Source organism: Centroberyx gerrardi, chromosome 1 (genome assembly GCF_048128805.1).
Source record: "Centroberyx gerrardi isolate f3 chromosome 1, fCenGer3.hap1.cur.20231027, whole genome shotgun sequence".
Taxonomy (NCBI): Eukaryota; Metazoa; Chordata; class Actinopteri; order Beryciformes; family Berycidae; genus Centroberyx; species Centroberyx gerrardi.
In genome coordinates this window covers 3,994,072-4,013,850 of record NC_135997.1, presented here as the reverse complement: position 1 = coordinate 4,013,850, position 19,779 = coordinate 3,994,072, and the positions used below count along the sequence as shown (strand labels likewise).

Genomic DNA, 19,779 nt, shown 5'->3' with positions numbered 1-19,779 from the left:
AATTTAGTTTGATTGAAAAACCATATTGGTTGTGACATGGAAGTATTTTCTGTATGCCTTGTAAATTCACAATTCATAAAACTATTGTAGCAACTATTGTAATTATTGTGTTTTTGTCAGTTAGCAGCATCTCACCTGCACACAATGCTGCAGGATTTCACTTTTTTTTTCTCTTTTTTTAAATTTGTGCTGACAAAAATGAAACAAAATGAATAGAAAAATGAAAGTAACAACATTCTAATTTTGAAAAGTAACTAAGAAAAGAATTGAAAAACTAACACATTAAGTTACTAATTACCACAAAAAAGTAATCTGAGTCCTCTAACACATTAGAAAGTAACGTGTCACACCCAACGCTGCTCCGAGGTGTTCTCTAGTGTGTGAGCATTTCCACTGTGTTCAGTGTCTCTCTGTCTGTCTGTCTGTCTGTCCAGGGTGACGACTGCTCCCTCAGCTGTCCTGCCGGCCTGTACGGGACCAACTGCACCTCGTCCTGCTCCTGCCACAACGAGATCTCCTGCTCCCACATCGACGGCTCCTGCATCTGCAAAGAAGGTGCTCAGGCTTTTCTGTTGCCTCTCTGTGTCTGGTGTGTTGGAATTACATTTTTTTTCCCTCAACCTGCCTCGTCTACTTCTAGATTTCCCAGAATGCCTTTCAACAAAGCCCAAAGAATGAGTCTGAACTTGTTGCTTCAGTCGAAGGTGGACGTATAGGCACGTAAATATAGCTAGCTAGCCAACTAGTTTATGAACATTCGGACGTGTCTCTGATTGCAGCCATACCCCTTATTCAAAACGCAAAATGTCTTGTGGCTGCATTGCATTCTGGTCTATTGAGTCTACTGTCGGTGTAGAAATCTCTCTCCTCTTCTACGATGGATTTCTCCCTGTATGATTGTTGAACGTCGGTGCAAAATGGCCCTCGCTCTTCGATTCTGAGGGACTGACACCAAAATTTGACGTTTACCGCTGATGCTTTAGATAGCTGAAACATTTTCTACTATCAAACTCCATTGTAGCTGCTGGAAATATTTGGACATGACAGGGTTCAAGTGTTTCAGGGTGGATTTTTCCTTTAAAGAAACTGAGAACTCCACTCCCCTTAGTATTTTCCGGCAGGATTTTGATTCTAGGCCAGCGAGGGTACATGTGGTTCCTGAGACAGCGGTTTTAACAACTACACCATCTCTGCACCTTTCTCTCACAGTTCACTTTGCTCTCAGTTTCCAGTAACAACTCACAGTCACATACCTGCAGTTCCACCGGTCTTGTCTTGAAGGACTGAGTGACTTTTTCTTTGAGTGTTGCTTCTATCACTTGTCTTCTTTTTCTTACCTTCATATTTCTTTACTGTTTCCTCCTCTCTTTCTCTCTTTGTCCCGTATGTCTTCTCAAAACAAGCTTGTTTGGTTTCCGTCCCCGCCAGCAAGCCGAAACATTCTCTAAACTCACTTTTGAAACACCTGGCACTCCAAAAGTCAAAAAGTACAATACCTAATTTGGCCCCTGACCAAACAGCTCCAGAACTTTTTTTTTTTTTTGTATTTTGTTCTGCACTTCACTCCCTAATATCTCTCAATATCAGCATGTTTAAATATTTATGCGCCACTGAACCTCCTGGGGAACATGGGTAATTAAAGTGGAGAGACATCTGAGGCAAAACTCAGGGCCAGCGGCTCGGGAGCTTTGGCTGAAAGGAGTGGGTGTCTGTCTTCACCCTTTAAACCCTTATTTATTTTTTTCCCTTTAAAGCTACTGAAGGGAAAACTTAGCGGGGGAAAAGTTCAGACAGATTGTAAAGGGTTATCAGAGACGTGTCGGCTATGTTACAAGACAATTATATGGTAGATGCTGTAGAGCCAACTGCAAGAAATCTGCAGTAGTAGATCTGTTATAGGCCTCTAACACCAAGAGTTATTGTGTCCCGCAAGATGAAAACGGTGGGGAGGGGAGGGGGATATCGACCCGCCTGCGTCTGTCCGTCGGTCAAGCGTGATATCGCAGGTGAAATCTCAGACACCACTGCTCTGGTTTTGACGAAAACTTGGAGGGATGATGGATCTTCACACTGCGTTCCTGAGTTTAAAAAAGTTACAGTGATTGGCCTAATGGGGCCGCTTTAATTAAAGGTAAAAAATTTTAACTCAAACGTGAAATCTCAGTCTGATTTTGAAGAAACTCGGAGGGATGACACATTTTGGCGCTGTGTTCTGGCGTTTCAGACAGTTACACTGATTGGCCTGATGGGGGCGCTAGAATCAAAGGCCAAAATTCTAACGTTGAAATGCCCTAACTCCTACACCATTAAACACCCCATGAAATGAAAAATAACTTTTTTTTTTTACCTTTTTGCCGTTGTTGCTGTTCACCTATGCACCAATTCACCAATGCAGGCAAAAAAAAGACAAAAAATGTTGATTTCTAGAAATTTTATATCAAAATGAACAGAGCATCTCTTTCCGGTAAACGGCACATTTCTGTTGATGGCTCATCCTGCACTCGGGGGTGGATACAAAAATTTTGATAACAGTTGGAATTATTCCCCCCACCCCACGTCCACTTCCGCAATATTCAAATAAGCCCCTCCCACTGACGCTTCCCACCCTAACTTTCTGTTTCATTCGGAAATACATCAATACACGGAAGCAAATCACGCTCTCCATGCCACTTCATGGGATCTTTAAGTCCAATCAACGCAAAACGTGCTACACACATCCAGCTCTTCTAACAAATTACCCTGATTGGCCTCATGGAGGCGCTCTAATTAAAGGTGAAAATGTCAAACTTCGAAAAGCCATAACTAGTACTCCACTGGTCTGATTTTGCTGAAACTGGTGCATCTTGTTACTGACTGGCCCAAGGTCTGCCTGCATCATTCCTGGGAGAATTAGACATGTTTGCTTGTTTCAAATTTATCTCAACGGACCATAACACATCCCAGCCTTTTTTTTTCAAAATTGATATTCCTGACCAACATCCCATTCTAGATTCAAATAAACTTTTACTCAAATAAATGTTTAGCACTCCGACGAAGACCAATTGTTGGTCGATATGCGTTGATCGCTGTTTATATTATGTAGCCACTATAATAAAGGCCTTTTACATTTTTGTACCTGCAGATGGAGTGCCGTGGGTTTTTTGGGGGGGAATTCATGCTTTTACTCCCTCATATGTATCTTACGTTACTGGCAAGGAATATCTCTAGTATTTTTAAGGTATTGTTGTACCCGCCAACCATAGAGCAGCTGTTTTTGCTGTCCTCTACTACCTCAGATCCAAGAAGCGCTCCTTTCTTATTGTATCAGTGCTGATCGTCTAACTCTCTCTCTCCAGGCTGGCAGGGTGTCGACTGCTCCATCCCCTGCTCCAGCGGCACCTGGGGACTGAGCTGTAATCAGACCTGTCAGTGTGCCAACGGGGCGGCCTGCGACCCCGTTAACGGGACCTGTACCTGCTCCCCGGGCTGGAGGGACGACTACTGTGATGCACCGTGTCCCGTGAGTGGCCGCGCCAATCACGTCTTAACCTGTAACCGAACCATACATCTCCATCTAACAGAGCGGCCGTTATTTCTTTCATTTGTTTATTCACTCGTTCATTTGCTTGCTCACTCCCCCACTCGGACACGCACGCACCCACTCACTTATTCACTCATTCACACAGAAAATGAATGGTTACGGAATAGATTTGCAGAGTGAATGAGGATGTAAGATGATTTATATTTGTTTGTAGTCCCCTTGGGTATAAACCACTTCAGTAGTCCATTACCAGTCAAAAGTTTGGACACACACATTTATCTTTATTTTTACTATTTTTCACATTTTAGAATAATAGCAAAGCCATCAAAACTATGAAATAACACAAATGGAATAATGCAGTGAACCAAAAAAGTGTTAAACAAATCAAAACCATCTTTGGGCAAAGGCTTTGGAAAGAAATTCATACATAGGCATCAACTTCACTATTTATATTTGTCTAGGAAACAAATTTCAAGCATTTAAGCGTAAGCCTTTAGATCAAAATGGCTTTAAGAGAATGAAAAACAAAGAACATTCAATCAGGTGTGTCCAAACATTTGACCGGTACAGTATATCATATGATAACATTCTGAGCCCCACAGAGAGAGCACCGTTTAGACAGTGTGTTTTGTGTGTGAAAGTGTTTGCACTTAGTCTTCGGCCATATGTTTTTGCTCCTGTCAGGAGGGAACATATGGGCTGGACTGCAGAGAGGAGTGTGACTGTGTCAACACTGATGGCTGTGATCCAGTGACTGGCTACTGTCGCTGTCTTGCCGGATGGACGGGTGAGTGATGCCTCCAGGGTCTGGGGTTGATAAATATTTCAATGGAGACAACAAATCACATCACAGGCGCTGACATCAAACCTTTACTTGCTAAAATTGCTGGACATTCAGGCTCGGATGAGTAGGACAGTCTGGCTCTCCTCAAAAGTTCAACTTCAAAAGCCGTTCCCTATAGGTAAAAGCCTTTGAGGTTTACCCCAGCTTGGCTCTCGAGAGTCATGTGTGTTGTGTGTTTGTTATAGGAGACATTTTATGTTGCAACATCCTCAGCAGGAAGATTAGTCGTTACATTAATAATTGCCATGTTTGGGTTGTAGCACTGCATATTTTACCCGCTAATTGTCAATCAGTGGAGCTGTGATGAGCAATGATCAATATGAGAGCTGATGAATATGGAAAGGGCTTTTTAATTCACTGCCAGAGGGAGAGCTGGTAATGATTTGACATTGGGAGGAACTTCAATATATTGATGAATTTTTAGATCAAAGGTCAAAGCAAAAGTTGGTATAAGTTTGGTTTGAAGAAGTAAACAAACATCATATACTTGTGTTATTCTGAAACAGGTAGGTCTATATAATTCCAATTAAGGTGATCACTGTGCAAGATAATTACCTTTATGAGATAATTAGGATTTTCATGCAGTTGAAACATAATATCCGTTGGCTTAAACCTCTCAAATGCGGTTCTGTAGTCCTCTTGAAGGTTTTTGCTGTGAGCCTTTTTTCTCCCATTGGGTGAGCAAACTCAATAAAGCTGCATTCTACAGTTTGCACAGAGTGTAATTGCTTTTAATCTCACCCTACCTTTAGCAGTATTTCCAAAGAACCATTATGAATATTCCTTTTAGACTTAATCGAGCCTGTCTCTCTCCTCCTCCCCTCGCCCAGCGCTGCAGTAAAACTGAGTTACTCCTCAGCCTTTCTCAGCTCCATAAAGAGGAAAACATAATAGTCCTAGTGGCTCATCAGCCAACATCTCATACATGTGTTTAGATATAAGATCCACTTCTACATCCACTCTCTGTTTAAGCCTTTACGCTCCGTTTTCCTGCTTAAAGTAAAAGAGAAAGAGAGAAGATGGAGAGAAACATTCACACCACGGCCCAAAGTCAAAACCCCGGTGCAGGAGGATCATTAGGGGCCTTCTAGTCTGGATTGTCCACTGAATGACTAATGGTACGTTCATATTATGGGCTGCAAAAGCTACAAAACGGTCTGTTGTACCAAGCTACATTGTCGCCAATGGAGAAGACAACTGTTGCCCGGATGGTTGTTGATGGTTCGTGTTGTCGTCACGTTGGGTGCAGCAACTAATAATGTCATACTGTCATAGTTTTGTTTTTGTCTCGTTTTTATTTTATTTGGCAAATAATCGTTCTTGTTAGAAAAAAGGTAACAGGAGCACTTTGGGCATTCAAAAACCTCAGGTGCTCTTGGATAGGGGTAAAGTACTTCAATGACCCCTGACTTGATGAATATGCATTGCCGTTTTTTAAAATGTTCTAGCCCGTTCTAATAAAGGCTTTTTAAAGTTAAAACCTTCACAAGTGCCTGATCTGGGATCAATTTCCCATTTTTTTCATTGAAATCATTCTTAATTGAAATAATAAGTATATAATAATAAAGTAAATACAACTGACCTACCCTAGTTTCCCTCTACTCCGATCGGTTCACGCTTCACCTCATCATCAGAGCGTGGAAAAAAGTTGAAGCGGCTGAACTTCAGTTTTTAGCTGCGCTCGCCTGCCGCTCTGCTACATTTTACACGCTGGTGTTTGTTTCACACAGTTCTGATTCATTCTGTGATTGCCTTGAAATATTAGCAGAGAAACTGATGTAAATTTGGAGTCCTGACTATGATGCAAGACCAACACAACTACTTGACTTGGACTTGGAATCGTTCTGGTCTCGGTCTCGACTCGGTCTCGCCTTAGGTGGTCTAGACTAAAACACTAGTTCTGACTCCTGAGTGGCTTGACATTGACAGTAGAAATAGTTATTTCAAAAGAAGCAACAGATATTGAATTAATGATTCATTATAAACTACAGTATAGATTAAGTCTATACATGCAGAGGGCAATTAGTGAGACAGAAGAACGCCAAAGGCTAAAGCTGCTTATTTTGAGCTGGTGCTCAACTGGTCTCTCTCACTTGAAGTAGCTGCCTATTAAACTTTTATAGTTGGCATCGGCTTTCGGTGAGCCATGGTCAGAGCCAGTCTATTTTTTGAGCAATTCTGACATCTCTAAATATACTTGTGGGCAGCACATTGGCTCACTGGTTAGCGCTGTCGACTCACAGCGAGAACAACCGGGTTTGATTCACGATCCTTTCTATATGGAGTCTGCATGTTCTCCCTGTGTTCAGGTGGGTTTCCTCCCACAGTCCAAACACATGCAGCTCAGGTGGACTGGAGACTCTAGATTGCTCATAGGTCTGAATGTGAGTGTCTCTCTGTCTGTGTTCGCCCTCTGATGGACTGGCGATCTGTCTAGGGTGTCTCCCTCCCTTCTGCCCAGTGCATTCTGGGATAGGTTCCAGCCCCCTCTTGACCCTGAATAGGAATAAGCAGGTAAAGACAATGAATGAATGAATATACTTGTTGGGTTTGCAGACAAAAATCATCGTGCTCAACCAAGATACGAAGAAATGGGGTGCGTACAACAATCACAGAAGTCCAGTAGATGCAAAGTAGTTCGCACACCCAAATCTGTCAAGACGTTTTTTAATCCAGCTTCTTTTAACAAACAATAAACAGCACAGGGGGGCAAACAGCGCAAACATTTGCCATCATGCCTTCATCAGTGTGCAATACATATATATATATATATATATATATATACTGTATATACTATATATACACTACCAGTCAAAAGTTTGGACACACTCTTTATTTTACTATTTTCCACATTTTAAGCAGTGACCAAAAAAGTGTTAAACAAATCAAAACGATCTTATATTTTAGATTCTTTAAAGCAGCCGCCCTTTGCCTTGATGTAAAGGAAAAGGCTTTGGAAAGAAATTCATACATAGGATAAACTTCACTATTTATATTTGTCTAAGAAACAAATTTCAAGCATTTAAGGATAAGCCTTTAGATCAAAATGGCTTTAAGAGAATGAAAAACATAATACATTCAATCAGGTGTGTCCAAACTTTTGACTGGTGTATATACAGTATGCAATATATACTTGTGGGGCCACCAAAACAAAATGTGGTCTATGAGAGAAAACTAATGTCAAGAGTTAGTTCTTTTATACCTTCCCTTACATTCACCACCATGTATTGTGAATTTTTCCCATGAAGTTCCCTAGAGTTGAACTGGGTCAGAAGCGTTCGCATTATGTGTGTCAAATCTGATTCCCTTTTTTTCTTTGTGTTAGTGGTGCTAGCTGTGCACAAGGGAAACGGTTACTAGGTGTTAGCTTTACGCCATGCAGTGTCAAAATTTTGGGGGCAGACTGAAGTGACAAGGGAATTTAAGTTTGGCCTTTCTTCATCCTGTCCCCACCTTTTCATCCTCCACCTCTCCTTCCCTCCCGTTGTTTTAAGAGCCCAGGTCCTCTGATTTCCACCCAGTTTTCGGCTCAGAGGTAGTTTATTAATTGAGTTATAATGGCTGCCTGTGCCCCACTCTCATATTCTCTCATATTCTATGTCAAAGGAAGTTTCTAATGAGCTGTAGATGGGCCAGGCAGAGAGAGAGAGAGAGAGAGAGAAAGGGAGAGAGAGAGAGAGAGAGAGAGAAAGGCGTACTGCGAGTATTTGCACACACGCAATCCTTAGTCAGTCTGTGCGTCTGCCTGTCCCTATGTCTGTCTGTTTCTATATTTAGATATGGTGGTGAGCTTGTTCCTGTGTGTGTGTGTGTGTGTGTGTGTGTGTGTGTGTGCGAGCGAGTGTGGCTGAGCGTAGCTGAAAATGAATGTAATGCGAGTCTCTTGGGCACGGCGGTCTCCAGACTGTCGAGGGCTCTGATCCGTTCTTTAAGCCAGCTTTTGTGGAGACAGACTCCTGCCTCTTAGGACACACACACACACACACACGCAAGACTGATGAAAGACCGAGACACTTCAACAAATGATTAAAGGGCAAAAAGTCTCCGGCAGAATTTGGGGAATATAGATTTTTGCCTAAAATGTTGCGCATACCAACTGACATTTATTCCCAAACAGGCAAAAAGTGTTTATTGGCTAGAGTAAGCGCACCATGGCTGGGGAATACTGAGACTGTATTCCTTATTTTGCCTGTTTTTCTATGTTGATTTTAATGATTAGTATGCACACTTATTGGAAAATGCGTAAGAGTTTTCCACATGCGATACTGACCGATCTGTTACACTTCAACAGAGCAGTTTGTAAGGAGTAAATTGATAAAAATCCAGTTTATAATGCAACACAATAGAAAACGCTTGGTGTGGAAACTATTATCCTGTGTATAAGACGATCTGGATGGATGAAAAGACCTAATGCCTGTAGGTGGAAACACACTCTACCCTCTGGCAGATATTAGACACAAGTTTGACGATGCTGCCGGGGATCTTGGGAAACGGGAAGAGCAGTTGATCATGTGAACACCTCTCCAGCAACAAACAACAACAGGCCACTTTAAAAAGTTTAAACTCAATCTTCGTTATGTGGGAGAAGGTTCAGAGATGTTGCCACCTATTCCAACCCTCCCTGCCAAAGTCTACAGTTCCTCCGCTGTGCGATTTAGATCTGTGTGTGTGTGTGTGTGTGTGTGACAGCGAGATGAGTACAGAGAGGAGATGCAGAATGAAGAAGAAGCTCGCTATCTTTGGCTCTTGTCGTCTGCGCGTGTCTCTTATCTGTCACATCCCCTCTCTCTATACGTCTCCCTCACACACTTTCTTCCCCCCCGCCACCTCCGTCTCCGGCTAGGTGCTGAAAATGCCTTCAGCTTAACGTCCCGGCATCCCCCCTCTTTGCATCATTCTCCTCTTCCTTCCCCCCCCCCCCCCCCACCCCCCGAGTTAAAAGTGACACATCTGCAAATTTGTGAGCGGCGTTAGAGAAATGAGTTTGACTTCACTTGGAAGCCTGCAACTAAGAGCAAAGCCGTTTTGCTTTATAAGATAGAGTAAAAAGCGTGTGTTTGTGTTGGTGTGTGTGTGTGTGTGTGTGTGCTTTGTGCAGGTGTCCATTGCGACAGTGTGTGTGAGGAGGGCCGCTGGGGGCCCGACTGCTCCTACAGCTGCACCTGTGAGAACGGAGGCTCCTGCTCCCCGGAGGACGGCACCTGTGCGTGCGCTCCCGGCTACCGAGGCACCAACTGCAGACGAAGTAAGAATGCAACGTACACACACACACACACATACACACACACACACACACACACACACGGGCGCACGCATCTACTGATACATCTGCGCTGTAATGTGTGTATCCTAGTGCCCTTTCTGTTTTTTGGTCAGCCAGAGAAGAATAATGGTGTGTCTGCTCCCATGTTCACACTGCGAGCCGCTTGGGTGATGCTTCGCTCTCTTCCAGCCTGCGCTCCTGGAATTTTGTGAAATAAGCATGAAGTCTTGAATTAAATAAGTCTTAAATAAGTTTTAATTTGTACGTTTTTTTTTTTTTTATTTAACCATGACCAAAGTTGCCTGATATCAGACAGAATTATCAACTTGTTACACTCCATTTCCATCTTCAGTCTGACATTGCCTCCACTCTAACCGATTTCCGTGGGGGAGGGGGGATTCGATTTTCCCTAACCAATCACTAGAGACCAACGTATCCGCCTCAATCTAACGTCATTTTAAGTCGACACTGATGCGAAAAAAACATCTCCCCTTTGAATAAATGCCTTCAAAGCAGAGTGCTGTTCGGATTTCAAAGTAATTGGTACTTTTAATCGATTTAGAACAGCCTCGATAGCAGCGTCTATCTTGTCTGTAGCGGTCGCCATTGTTGTTATTACTCATCCTTGGTTCCGGCGCACAGCTTGACAACGCTTGACAACAGCTTGACAACGGCGTTAGTCCCGCCCGTGGCGCTGATTGGCTAATCGTTAGTCCCCCCCGGCGCTCATTGGACCGATCATTTTTCAACTGAGAAACCGCTGTTTCATGTCACGATGCCAGACCAGAAGCAGTCAACTCGGTGGAGTTGGCAGATTCAAAAGTCTGGACCCAGGCAATGACCAAAGCCTTTCCCTAACCTTAACCAAGTTGTTGTAGTTTCCAAACCTTAACCATAGCCTTAACCCAAACCTTAACCAAGGTTGTTTTACTTACCTGAACCTAACCGATTCGGTGAAAATGGTTCCTCCAATTCGTGCCAATATCACAGAATCCAATTTGTGGTGGAGGGATGTAATCTTCACATAGTTTGTGTCCATAACACATAATGTGCGTTTCAGACTTCGTGCTCATTTCACCAAATTTTATGAGATCATGTTGCTCTGTTCTGGGCGGAGCAAGAGCCTCCGATTGTATCTATGTTATGATCTGTTGCTACCACGTTTTTAAGAGGCAAATTGTGTATTTTTTGTTGCTTTGGTACTGCCTTTCATAATATTACATAGTTTTGATAGCAAGCGCTAATTAGGTAGCATTAATCCAAAATAAAAAAAGTCAATGAAATTACTACAAAGCTTAATTGACCCCAACGATGGATGCAGCTGTTCTCCAACCATCGTGTTTGAGACGTTTATTCCTGTAGTCTTTCGAATAAAAGTTGTGGAGAACTGTGAAGCTTTGAATGGCTGGAATCAACTTCTCGTCAATTTTGCTCTTGCAAGGCGGAACTATTGTTCATGAAACTAAATCACAGCAGTAGGGAAACAGCTGTTAATGAAAAGTTCAGTCTCTCTCAGCCGACAAGCTGGTTGAGCGTCTGTACATCGGCTGAGTTTCCCTGATCGCTCTGCTCAAAAGGAAATGAATGGACTTCCGGTGGCTTGATGATGGTGTTGCTCGCAGTGTGAACGCGGGGTGTGTGTGTGTGTGCGTGTGTGTCAGCCTGACTGTGCCTGACTGTGTATATGCCTACATACCATGCAGCAGGTTTCCTCTGCTTCTGCTTACATCAGGGTGATAAATTTGAGGGCTCACGGTTCACAGTTTAAGCAATTATCTTAATTACAAAAATCCTGTAGCGAGAGAGAAACATCAGGACAGTCTGCACAAGCCTGTCTTCCCACTTAGAGAAGCATCAATTAAAGCGAATTAAAGGCCTAAGGAAGACGTATGGGCTTGGACCTGCGGTGGAAGGAAAACAAAGCAGAGCTAACCAGGCTAACAGGGCGACCCTGGGGACAGACAGCGGGCAGAGAGACGGACGCATGGACACACGTGCTGCACACTGTGCATGCACATTCACACACACACACACAACCATATAGAGATGGTCGACATAGCTTACATTAAGCTTTCATCTATGTGGATTTTGTAAACATGGCTTACATCAGGGCTAAGTGGACCATGAAATCCATTATTAAACTGATCAAAGACTAATCAGAGGACTAATCAAAAGTTTCCTCCAAACTCTGAAATCGACTTTCGGAGCAGTCTCTCTCTCTCTCTCTCTCATCCTCATCCTCCTGTCCTGTGTGTGTGTGTGTGTGTGTGCTTTCCAGCCTGCTCCCCTGGTTTCTTCGGCCAGCGCTGCAGCCAGTCCTGTCCTCAGTGTATCCACAGTGACGGAGCGTGCCACCATGTGACCGGCCACTGTGAGTGTCTGTCTGGCTTCTTCGGCTCGCTCTGCAACCAAGGTCAGTCCTGGCTTTTCTTCAGTTCTTCAGTGCTTTGTCTCAAAAAGGTTTACTTGCATATCCAGTGTGTGTGTGTGTGTGTGTGTGTGTGGGGGTGTGGGTGGGTGGGTGGCATTTAAGGCTAAACAGTTAAAGTCACAGTGAAATGAAAAATGGCATTTTCACCTTGCTGGCTGATTCTACATTTCATAATGTACACCTACTTTACAATAAATGCCAAAAAAAAGTCACTTTCCACGTTTGTTCTTTTCCAACCTGCCAACTTTTGAACAGTCCTTCCCCCCATTATGTCCCGCCCCAACATCCTGTTTCAACCAGAAAATACGTCAAATTACAGAAGCAAGACACCATCGAAATGCCGTTTCGTTGTGACTTTAACTGTAAGCTGTAGGTAAACTTTATCTTCTGTTGCTACATCATTTTGTTATATCTTTGCACTGCTTTTCAAAGTCTACATTCTCTCCACCACACATGGAAAAAGATCAGACCAAATAGACCACATTTTCAGTTATATTATCTTGTTCATCGTAACAAGATAACCAGCATAACACCCAGAGGTGGTAGTCTCACCTGATGGACTGTGTAATTACTAAAAAAAAAATAATCTTTATCTGCCTCTATGCACTCTATGCATTGCCTCTTGGCACCTACTGTATGTCCTGTCAGACTAGAACTTAGCTTTATGGCACTTACTCTCGTTCTCCCCTGACTAGATCCTTGCTTGTGTTGTATCTCATGTGTACATCGCTTTGGATAAAAGCGTCTGCCAAATGGGAAATTGTAATCATAATTGTAGTAGCAGGGGGAGCTTAGTATTCACATATATTCACACCTGGGAATCCAGTACAACCACAGTTTAGTAGTGTTGGCGCTGGGGAGCTTCACTGGAGCTTTTAAGAGTTAAAGGACTACACCGACTTTTTGGAAATTTGGCCCATCGGTTCCTTACCCAATATGAGAGGATCGGCACCAAAATCATCTCTGTCTCCTGTAGATATTTCTGTTCGGTGCACATGCTAACGGTTTAGCATAAAGTATGTTATGTAATCATGCCGTTATCCTGCTGGCGTTCTCCTAAAAGTGAGAAAAGTAGACCTTCTAGCAGCAAAGGTGGATGGTTAGATAATTTTAATAATTTTAATAATATTTCTGGCTTGTTTAGAAAATATTAACGGGATAAACAAAAAAGACAAAAAAGAAACAAAAACGACAAAAAAGAAAGCACTCTATGGACTTTCAATGCCAGAAAATCTCTTTTCCTGCAAGATTTCGAGCATAACTTGTTTTGTTTACACAGGATGAGAGTTAAATTAGCTAGACAGCTAAAGTTTTTGACTGTTGATTCGTAATGGACTTCAAACTTTGGATAATGCTAGTTCCCTATGATTACTTAACTTGCTAAAGCGTTAGCATGCACACCAGACAAAGCTATCTACCGGAGACACAAAGAAGATTTCGGTGCCAATGTTCTTGTCAGATATTAGGTAAGGTGACCATTAGGCAAAACTCCCAAAAAATCGGCCAGATGCTCCCAGACATTCAAGGTATTTGAACCAGCAGCATTCAGAAGATCTGTTTTCTAACTACCAGCCAGTTCGTTTAGGAGCGGGACAGAGCAGAGCTGGCGATCAATTTAACGGCCACATCAGCCTCTCGACAGCTCGTCTGCTCTTCATTTGCAGAATTGGTCTGGTCAGCAAAGTTCTTTAACTCTATTAACCTTTTTGGTAAAACTCTGAGATCTCTAAATTAACTTTGGGTTTGAAACTAAAGCCCATCACACACGATAAACCAGCAGCAACTTTTCGGTGGCTTGAAAAAACATCGTTGAAGCAGAGTCTTGTTGGAGGAGATTCAGTGGAAATGGAATTAAGTATTAAAAGGAAAAAATCTAAACCTTGAGCTCATTCTCTGCCTCTCTCTCTCTCTCTTCTACAACTTCTTCATCCTCATCATGAGACGTTGGATTTGAATCATTTTTTTATGTTCCTCCTGTACATCAGTATTTCACTCAGCCCGTAGACTGTATGGTTTAGCTCCTCTGCAGGTTAAACGGGTGTTAATTCTCATACTAAGACAGTTGGCCCAAGGTTCCTTGCCAAGTGGAATTTTAAATAAAGAGACAGTGGAGGAGTGTGCTGTGAAATATTCATCATCATTAAAGATGAAGACAGTCTTAGTTATGCCCCGTCCTACATTAGCCATTCTGCTGGCCGCTGCATCTTTGAGCAGGCCCATAGATAACTGGGTGAGCCTTGATAAATCAGATGTCCGGCATGGGGGGGCTTTTTAACCGCCTGGAGAGCCAGCGGCGCTCTCTCTCTGTTCTCTCAATGCAGGATACGCTTTTGTACAAGCTAATGATGCTATTGACTGGCTAACTCTCAAAGGGTGTGTTGCAGCTCGGAAAGAAAACAACTCATTGTGTGTTAGATTAAAGGTAAAGATGAGCCGTGAACTGAGACCAAAGAGTTCCCGCAACTTTGATCTCCTCATGTAATACCTGCCTGAGGTGGAAACAGCCATAAATGAATTGAATTCCTATTTTGCTTTGTGATTATTGTCAGCGTTAATGTGACTTTTGCTTGTTTTGAACAGCCGCCCCAGAGCCATATCAGCTATGTGAGTGGATAAACAGCTATCCAATCAACACTTGGCAACTTCCAATAACTGTCACTGAAAATTAACACTGGGAAATTTGCTGTGTAGCAAATTAGTGCGATCGTGAAAATCATTTGTGATGCCAAATTTTAGCTGTAATCAGCCTAAAAGTCGTGTACACAGCAAATTTTTTCTAGTGTTCTTAAGTGTTGATTTTTAAGTGTTTTAAGTGTTGATTGGAGATTTATTTGTCCACTCATAGAGCTGATATGGCTCTGGAGTGGCTGTTCAAAACCGTTAAGTGTTACATGAACTCAAATGTTGTGGATTTCTATAACCTCTGCCATAATGTTGATTTTCAACACGGATGACTTTGCTGTGTATAAGTTGCCTAAACAGTATATGTGATGGAAAAAGGCTGCTGTTTGTGTTTAAATAAATAAAGAGGCTTAACCTTGTATACTGAGCGCTCGCTGCACACACTCGGCCTCTGATGTGTCTCCTTCGGGAATCCCAAACTGGACCGAGGAGCATCTGACGTTTTTTGTAGCAGTAGATCACACTTAAAGTAATAACATCTGAAATCAAACTCGCAACCAAAATTTCTTATTTGCATTTTGGTACTGTAAACAAGCTGCGTTACAAACTGACATATATTTTGGTTGATTAAAAGTAAAATTAGGACATGCACAATGTGCAGTGTCCCACAATCATGATGAACTTTGGTGTATGAGATTGAAAGGGTTGGGAAAAGGCAAAAGATGTTTAAAATAGTAGAAATTTGAATACATTCATTATTATACTGTCCAAAGTTTTGAAATGAGACACTATCAGGCATGTCAGTAATATTTCATGGCTATAATACTGATACTAACAAAGCATTGATTAAACATTAGACAATGCCTAGATCCAGCCAAGGTAAAAAAAGCATCTGATGGATGAATTACAGAATATTAATTGGGATAATGTTATGCAAATTTACGATTTAGATACCTGCCGTGCTACAATGATGAAAACACTTACAGAATTGATTCAGAAATACACTCAGTCATTGAAGCACCCATGACGTAGTAGGGCTTTACCATGGCTGAATAATGATATTCGCCAGCTGATGAAAAAAAGAGATCTTGCGCTCAAACATTCATTATCTACAAAAACACACACGGACATACTTATTTTTAAAGGACTAAGAAATAAGGTAGTTAGGGAGTTGCGTACTGCAAAAACCTGTTACTTCATGCAACTGATCGCTGAATCAGAAGGAAAAAGCTTGGTGCTTTGGAAACACCTAAATATTCTAACTAATCGAGTGCCTAATCTACAAAAATCAATAGTGGAATTGAACATAAATGGAATAGTTAGTAATGATAGTATGGAAATTGCAAACGAATTTAATACATTTTTTATTCAATCAGTTGAGGAACTGGCGGCAAATTTCCAACCAGTACAGTTAAAAGATACACTGAGAGACCACTCAACGTCCTTTTATATTAAAGAGGTAGATCAAAGTGAGATTGGTAAAGTTATCATGCAGTTAAGGCATTCTAAGGCCAAGGATCATTTTGGCTTGGATACCTTTTTTATAAAAAAACACAGTTCACTTTTTCGCCAGTAACACATGTGGTCAATTTATCCCTCAGAGCTAATGAATTTCCTCAACATTGGAAAACGGCAATCATAACTCCAATTCCTAAGTCTGGAGCACTTGATCAGGTCTCCAACTACAGACCAATTTCAATTTTACCCGTGCTCTCAAAGGTTCTCGAAAAAACAGTTGCTAAACAACTTATTAATTATCTTGAAAATAATCATTTTCTGCACCCCAAACAATTTGGGTTTAGACCAAGGTATTCAACAGAGTTGGCGAACTGTTACCTCACTGAAACTATAAAACATTCATTAGATGAAGGCAGTGTAGTGGGAGCAGTAAATTTGGACTTGAAAAAAGCATTTGATACCGTGAACCATGAAATTCTCTTAAATAAACTTTTCTCAATAAATAAATAAATAATTTCTCAAACGATGCAATAACTTGGTTTAGCTCTTATCTTGAATGCAGAGAGCAGTGTGTTAGAATAAATTCTACCCAGTCATCCGTCCAAACTTGCTGAATGGGCATTCCACAAGGTTCAATTTTGGGCCCCTTACTTTTTAGTTTATATATAAATGATTTACCCGACAGCTGCAAAAGAGTTAGCTATCAAATGTATGCGGACGACACAATTATACACGTGTCAATTACACCCATTAGGTCATTATGTAAACAGGCATTGAAAGTAATGGGTCAGAAATCAGTTAGATGGCACCATTGCCTAATTCTACAGAAATATAATCTACTTAGTTTTGACACTTTTGTAAACTTTTCATTTATAAAACGTATTTTTAAGTGTGTAAACAACCTTGTCCCAGAAATACTGTACTGTACTATACTGTCAATTGGTAAACAAACAAAATAGTGGAATCAGAACTAGGGGTGCAACAAGTGGAAACTGTAGAGCAGCAAAACGCAGAACAACATTTGGTCAGTCATCCTTCTCAGTAAGAGGTATACAATTGTGGAATGCATTACCATCTGAAATTAAAAAACTAACAGAGTTCAAGGTTTTTAACACACATGCAAAACAATGGCTGAAACTGAAACAAGCCTGTGAACACTGGTTGTGTACGCTATATCCTTTGACCACACACACACACATGTGCACGCCATGTGCGTCAGGCACAATGCATGGACGTACATGTGTGAGCATGCGCACAGGCATACACACCCACACGCACACACACATACATAACACATATTTTAATACTGTAGTTATTGCTAAATGTATTTATGTACTACTAACATTTTAGTCTCTGTCCTTCATCTGTACTGTATTTTAATGTTTCTGTACTATTTTTAAGCTTAATGCTCCTGTACTTCCTGTTTTAACTCCAAAAGCCTAGCCAGGGACAGGGGTTGCAAATTAGCCGTGGCTAAAAACCCGTATGCATGGCATCTATTTTGTATTTTATATATGAAACAATGTTTTATGCATTTGTCCCTGTTAAATAAACGAGTAAGTAAGTAAGATTAATTTGACCATGATAATCTGCAGCTCAAATAGGCATTACAACAGTACTGTATGATCTCTTAAAGCCGCCCACCATGTTTATGAAAAATGAATCGTTTGCTATGTAACAGATGCTAACTAGGGAGCTAGTTAACAATATTTCTTGTTAAGTCTGCTCGCTAAATTCTCCTGGTTTTATTCTTACATACTGTACGCACTCTGCTTTGATCAAAACTTTACAGACCGTGGTCACACATTGTCATCTGTTGTAAAACAAAATGCAGAATACACTCAATGCAGGTATCTTATGCCAAGCTGCAGCATTGCCGTACCCATATTCACAGTGAAGAATGGCCTCTTGGGTATTATTCTTATAGTGAAACATGATGTATGGCTATTACAAGCACAGACAGGCAAAACTGATTAATAAAGAGAGTGCATTACATGAAAACCCTGGAAAAATCTATGGAAAAATGCAACTAAGTAATCTAGAAATGGACAAATAACAAATAGCCACATAGCTCATGTATATACAGTATATTTATATATATATATATATATATATATATATATATATATCTTATCAAACTCCTGCCTAAACATTAAGTGGAATATTCTCAGTGTAACACATTCCAGGAAGGCCAGATTGCATAATAAAGGCACTGCAAAGAAATAGCATGCTTTCACAAAAAAAGTAATGCAGTCATAATGTTTTATGAAGCTGATAATAAACACATACAGTATCTTATAATGTATTATGCAATGCCAATACTCATTTAACATTTTAAATCATGGGGTCAAGGTAGACATCAGCTCATAATATTCATAAAATGTACACTTTGAGCACTGTTTAAAATGCAATATAATGGTACCTCAGCTGCACTTTTTTTGCTTGCTTTCCCCCGGGGAATCACAGTGGGATTATTTGACGCTAGATGAAATTTTATAAGCACTCTTTTAACTTGATAAATTTTCAATTGAGACTGAAAACTACCATAAAATATTGCACACAGTAGTAGTGAAGTGAATGCCCCCTCATGTTAATTGGCAATAATCAAAACCCCCCAAGGGCACATAAACATATTATCGAGCTTGCCAGAAACGATCAGTGTCTCTGTGTTTTTATTACTCTTAACTAAATTCAGTGGAATTTAAAATGTAAATATTCCATCCTAAAGCATCACCCTGAAATGATTCACTGGCAAAAAAAATAAACTTTGTAGAAAGCTTCTTCCTGCTGCCCTTTTGTAGGTGCTCTTGATACACGGTTTGTCCTGAGCTGAATACATCGCTCTCCTCATTCCTCAGGCTGAGCAATGCAGTGGCTTATCGCACCAAAAACAATCAGCAGTAATGATTTATTTCAGGCAGTTTGATATGAGTAGGTATGTTTCAAAGGAAAAAAAAAACCCTGATATTAATGTGATAAAAGAACTAATTTCTCATCAAATTAAAGATAAATAGACCACAGAGATAATGCTGTGAGTCAAACGAAGTCTGTGCTGAACATTACGTTGAAAGAGAAGGTCACTGTGTCCCAGTTTAGATCAGGAATACTCCTCCTTCATGTTGAAACTGGCTGTTAAGTTGCTGCTGCTGAAAGGAGACTCTTAACTCTCCTTGAAGCACATTTTTTCAGACTTTTGAATAGTTTTGTTTTTTACCCGTTTTTCTTATTTTATTCTGGTTGTGTTTGCCGGTTTTATTCGTCTCAACCCTTTTTAAAAGATTCTTGTTTATATTTTTATTGTGCTCAGAGATAGTGGAGTCCACCAAGCTCCTGTGACTCTCCCACTCTCTGACTAAATAAAAAAAAATACTATTATGGACACACACGCACACACACACACACACACATACACACACACACACATACACACACACACACACACACCAATTCATTCAGGGTTTCCTCTCCAGCTGAGCATTACCACCTCAGTTCATATTTATCTTCACTATGTAATGTGAGGCATGGCACAAAAATTCATTCATTCATTGTTCCATTATGAAGTATCATATAATTTGTGATTATTGACACTAATCTCCTTCCATAATGAAGCATTATGCAACAATATAACAAGAACAATATAA

The 19,779-nt window shown here is 41.0% G+C and overlaps 1 protein-coding gene across 2 annotated transcripts in view; it reads left to right on the top strand.

The window, feature by feature from the left end:
- LOC139915745 (uncharacterized) overlaps positions 1-19,779 on the top strand; it is a 92,227-nt gene that overhangs the window by 59,071 nt on the left and 13,377 nt on the right. For both annotated transcript variants that reach the window (XM_078291423.1, XM_078291396.1), the window contains exons 8-12: positions 435-555; positions 3,336-3,499; positions 4,205-4,307; positions 9,463-9,609; positions 11,906-12,040. In XM_078291423.1, coding sequence (XP_078147549.1) covers positions 435-555; positions 3,336-3,499; positions 4,205-4,307; positions 9,463-9,609; positions 11,906-12,040 — 670 coding nt within the window. The remainder of the gene's footprint in view (positions 1-434; positions 556-3,335; positions 3,500-4,204; positions 4,308-9,462; positions 9,610-11,905; positions 12,041-19,779) is intronic.